Below are 5,000 nucleotides of genomic sequence, written 5' to 3' on the forward strand. Positions count from 1 at the left end.
CCTCCTTTGCAATTTCTCGAAAGGAAAGACCTACACTTTTAAGGGTTATAATGGTCTGTCTGTCATCCTTCGTGATTGTCTTTTTCTCGCCATTATGATTGCAATATTCTACTTTCTGCAGTGCAATATTGTCCAAATAATGCTTCAGAGGGTGTAGCAACAGTCTGTTCCAACACTGCTTTTATACAGACAGAGGGTTTGTTACTTATCAAAAAAAGTTGGGACACCTGTAGGAATTGTTTGCATCAACTTTCAAGGCTTAATTTGCTTCCATTGCTGCAGAACAGCTGCAGTTGCTAATCCATTACTTGTTCCCTGAAAAGGGCCTTTTTTAACAACTCTGAAATTTACATTATTTTTCAGTTTTTGGGAACCTAAACTGTTTTTTTTTTAACCTCTGGCAGTTTACCACTTCGCTTTGTACCATTTCAGGTTATTCACTGGACTTGAACTGCTTAAATTTCAGTAAAAACTGGAATAATGTGGATGTTCTAAAGCTTTTGTGATACACCGGTAGTGTATTTCCTGCATGTGCACGTGTGCACAACCCATATTGAGAGCTTGTCCGAGAGTTTTGAAATATCACTTGTATACAAAAAAAGGAAAAGAAAAGGAGCTTCTTAGTTTTACATTGACATCCTAAAAAGACTTCATGAAACTCACTTGTCCAATTTTTGCGATCCTTGAACAAGTAGATGGTTCGAACCTCCAATAGGAACTCCACATTCTGGACATTTCGATGTGACTGCAGGATTGCCACACTACAGAACAGCGCATCAACATATACAACAAACCAGTTAAAGCAACCTAAAACACAATCCTGTATTTCACCGCAGCTTAGTAGTTTAAAGCAAAGCTCAAGTGAAAATGATATGTTAGGAGCAGAAGAACACTACTTTTCACTTAAATGTACAATTCAGGGAAAAAACTGATGAACAGAAAGATATCCAGCAATATCCAACATAATACTCTTAAGAATAATTTTTTGTTGCAGTCAGTCTTTTCTCACAGAACACTTTTAAGAGCAAACACAGAAACAATTGAAAAACATACAGCAATTCTGATTTTGTACAGGCTGTCAAGGCAGATCCTGCTCCACACTATGCAGTTGCTTCCTGGTGTCCAGGATAAATGCAGCTGGAAGACATACAGTGCCTATAGAAAATCTACACCCCCTTTCAAAATTTTCAACAATTGTTGCCTTATAGCCTGGAATTAAATTGCATTAAATCAGATTTTTACCACCTTTAATTACACATTGTAACCCTCAACTTCCAAGTGAAAAACAAATTCTACAAATTTCAGAAAATTCATTAAAAATGCAAAACTAGAATATCTTGGTTGGATAAGTGTTCACCCCCTTATATTAGCAATTGTAAACAAGCTAAGGTGTAACCAGTCACCTTCAAAATCACAGACCAAATTAATTGGCCTCCACCTGTGTTAAATTGGAGTGATTCTGATTATTTCAGAATAAAATCAGTTGTTCCTGTAGGTTTCCTCTCCTGGGTAGTGCATTTCACAGCAAACACTCAACCATGAGCCCCAAGGAGCTTTCAAAAGACCGCCGGGATAAAGTCGTGGAAAGGCAAAGATCAGGGGATGGATATAAAATATTTCAAAGAACTTGAATATCCCTTGGAGCACAGTCAAGACAATCATTTAGAAGTGGAAGGTGTATGGTACCACCAAGACCCTGCCTTGATCAGGCTGTCCCTCCAAACTGGATGACCAAGCAAGGAAGAGACTGATTAGAGAGGTCACCAAGAGGTCAATGGCAACTTTGAAAGAGCTACATGCCTTTGCCTTTACGGCAAAGACTGGTTACTGTGTGCATGTGACAACAATATCCCAAGCACTCCACAAGTCTGGCCTATACGGTGGGGTGGCAAGAAGGAAGCCATGACTCAAAAAGCCCACCTTGAGTCCCGTTTGAGGTATGCAAAAACACTACGAAGATTCTGAAGCCACGTGGCAAAAAGTTTTGTAGGCTGATACCAAGATGGAACTTTTTGGCCTGAATGCAAAACTTTACGTTTGGTGCAAACCAAACACTGCACATCACCCAAAGAAGACCATCCCTACTGGTGAAGCATGGTGGTAGCAGCATCATGTAATGAGGATCTTTCTCATCAGCAGGGACTGGGGCACTTGTCAGGATAGAAAGGAAAATGGATGGAGCAAAAAACATAAAAATCCAAAAGGAAAACCTGCTGCCCTCTGAAAGACAGCTAAAATTTAGATGGAAGTTCACCCTTCAGCATGACAATAACCTGAAACACACAACCAAAGCTATACTGGAGTGGCTAAGGAACCATCCATCAATTGGGACCATACTGTGTACATCATGGTGGTGCTGCCAAAGCAGTCTCCTAGGCTATTGGGCACAATCCTGGACAGGTCACCACTCTGACACAGGATACTCAAGTGGCTCAATTATCCCAGCAAGCTGGTACTCATTTTGCCAACCTCAGAAGGATGACAGGCTGAGTCAACCCCACCTGATATTAATTCAAAAGCCAAGTGGGATTTGAACTCAGGACCTGAGGATCCCAAGCCCACCACCCCAACAATTAAGCCAACACCAGGCATACATGGCTAAGGAACAAAAAGATAAATTGTCTTTGAGTGGCCCAGTCAGAGCCCCGACCTAAATCTAATCGAAAACCTGTGGCATGACTTGAAGATTGCTGTCCATCAACGCTCCCCACGCAACTTGACTGAGCTTGGACAGTTTTGTTCAGAAGAATAGGCAAATATTGCCCAATCAAGGTGTGCGAAGTTGGTAGAGACCTATCCCAACAGACTCACAGCTGTAATTGCTGTCAAAGGTGTTTCCACCAAGTATTAACTCAGGGAGGTGGACACTTATCCAACCAAGATATTCTTGTTTTGTATTTTTAATTAATTTTCTGAAATTTGTGGAATTTGTTTTTCCACTTGGAAGTTGTGGGTTACGATGTGTAAATAAAGGTGTAAAAACTCTGATTTAATGTAGTTTAATCCCAGGCTACAAGGCAACAAAAGCTGAAAATTTTGAAAGGGGTGTGGACTTTCTGTAGGCACTGCAGTTCCTGGTCCTGTTACAGTGCAGGAGTTTAAATATGAAACAAAATAATTTAAATGTAATAATTGAAGAAGATGTATTTCTGTAACACAGAACTGCCAGAAGGAATCTGCAAATCCACAGCCTAGATAATAATACTTACATCTCCAATTGTGTATAAATGGCCATTCTGACAGACTGAAAAACAAAAAGGCAAGATGATTATATAACTCGGCCTCAAGGCAAAATTTCCCTCTCCCTCTCCCTTCTGACTGACGTACGCACACACACTATTAGATTATCAATCTCAATGACTTACTATATCTGGTGATTATGTCACGGGCTTTATTCTGAAGCGTCCAATCCCAAGGTATTATTTTTGGATCATCAGGCATTGTTGGGAGAAACGATTTCTAAAAAACAAAACAAAGGGCAGGTTAAACAGCATTGATCCGACAAAAAACAAAACGATCAACAGGAAAAGCAGTATAAATTAAAAATGGGGATTTTCAAATCCAAGCTGTGCAACATAGCACTTGAAATTTAGCTAATCTAAACATATTCCCACCAGATGCCAAGCATGCAGTGTGTAGAGTACATTGTGGCAATGGCTCTCATTTGAAGAATTTTTGATTCAATTTTCAAAGATGTCGTGCACATTGACGGTCTTGGTCATTCAAGGAACAATACTCCTGCTGATCATGTGAAAGGTGTTAAATGTACTAAACATGGAACAGCCAGGATAGATCGGCCCATAAAAGTATAGTGCATCATGATGAAGCACCTCTTTCAATTGTCATAATAGATGGAAAAACTAGTGTTATGCTGAGAACGTTCCAATTTCTCACCTTGTTGTGAATGATTTAAACACTTTGTGTATTTTGCCACAAAACTATGGGTTATTCTTCTTCTGATCAGTGAGGTTGCTCTGACAGTCATAAACATCCTTCATTAATGGTGAGCAATCTAGCTATGAGAGAAGGAAGAATAATTACGTCCACCATCATTGCTTAGGCCAAATAAACAAAAAAGATTTCTCTGTTTCTGGTTACAAGCAACAAAAATACGGCCTGGTCAGTTCCGACCTCATCGATATTGGATATATTCATTAACATTCATAGTTTTTATTCCGGCCCTAATGAACATCATATTCATTAAGACTCATTATCTTTCTTCCTGGGCAAAAATTCAGAAAAAAGAAAACGCTGCGATAAGGTGTAGACATTGTTTCATAGAAGCATTACACCATACAAAAAGCAAAAACTACGAATACTCTTGGAGTTTTAGGACTTAAGATTAATTGGTCCTAATGAACTTCATACTCATTTAGACTCATTATCTTTCCTCCTGGACAAAAATTTGGGAAAAACGCTCAGGCAAGCTGTAGACATTGTTCCCGAGAACCATTATACCAAACCAGAAGCAAAAACTATGAATAGTCTACGAGTTTTAGGACTTTGAAGATTAATTAATTAGACTAATTAACGAAGTCAATTGGTGACAAGTCTGAAATTTTATTATGGGAGGTTCTGCGGCATCTCCCCAAGTATCATCTCTCCGAGTTTCAAGTCATTCTGACCACAGGTTGCAGTATAATGATCGAAAGATTGATTGTGGACAGACGGACTGATGGACTGACCAACGGACATGGATCCCCATTTTATAAGTCACTTCCTTTGGAATTGACTAAAAAATTGGGGCTGGTAGGTAAGGGGGATTCCCCTCCCCCCCTTTTCCAGGGATTCTTATCTCCAACAAAGGTGTTATAGCCGTAATATAATATATCTTGTATAGATTATGTCATTTATGTAGGGGAGGCATATCTAAAAACACATTTTTGTCAAATCCTATTTTCTAGTTTGAAAGTGGAACCTGCAGTATATTAATATAACAAGAAGGACCGCACTGTGGTCACAGCCTGTGACAAAATCTGGTAACGGGCCGATTGGGAAAC

General features: G+C 39.4%; 1 protein-coding gene across 3 annotated transcripts in view; it reads right to left on the reverse strand.

The window, feature by feature from the left end:
- Positions 1-5,000, reverse strand: part of RNF213 (ring finger protein 213) — a 645,256-nt gene that overhangs the window by 68,627 nt on the left and 571,629 nt on the right. For all 3 annotated transcript variants that reach the window (XR_015056656.1, XM_085875806.1, XM_085875807.1), the window contains 3 exons: positions 3,366-3,459; positions 3,210-3,244; positions 664-761 (listed from right to left, as the gene is read on the reverse strand). Coding sequence is in view for 2 of the 3 variants with exons in the window: in XM_085875806.1 (XP_085731932.1) it covers positions 664-761; positions 3,210-3,244; positions 3,366-3,459 (227 nt within the window). In the remaining variant the exon portion in view is untranslated. The remainder of the gene's footprint in view (positions 1-663; positions 762-3,209; positions 3,245-3,365; positions 3,460-5,000) is intronic.

Source organism: Eptatretus burgeri, chromosome 3 (assembly GCF_056783735.1).
Source record: "Eptatretus burgeri isolate ZD-2024b chromosome 3, Ebu_testis_v1, whole genome shotgun sequence".
In the NCBI taxonomy this organism is placed as follows: Eukaryota; Metazoa; Chordata; class Myxini; order Myxiniformes; family Myxinidae; genus Eptatretus; species Eptatretus burgeri.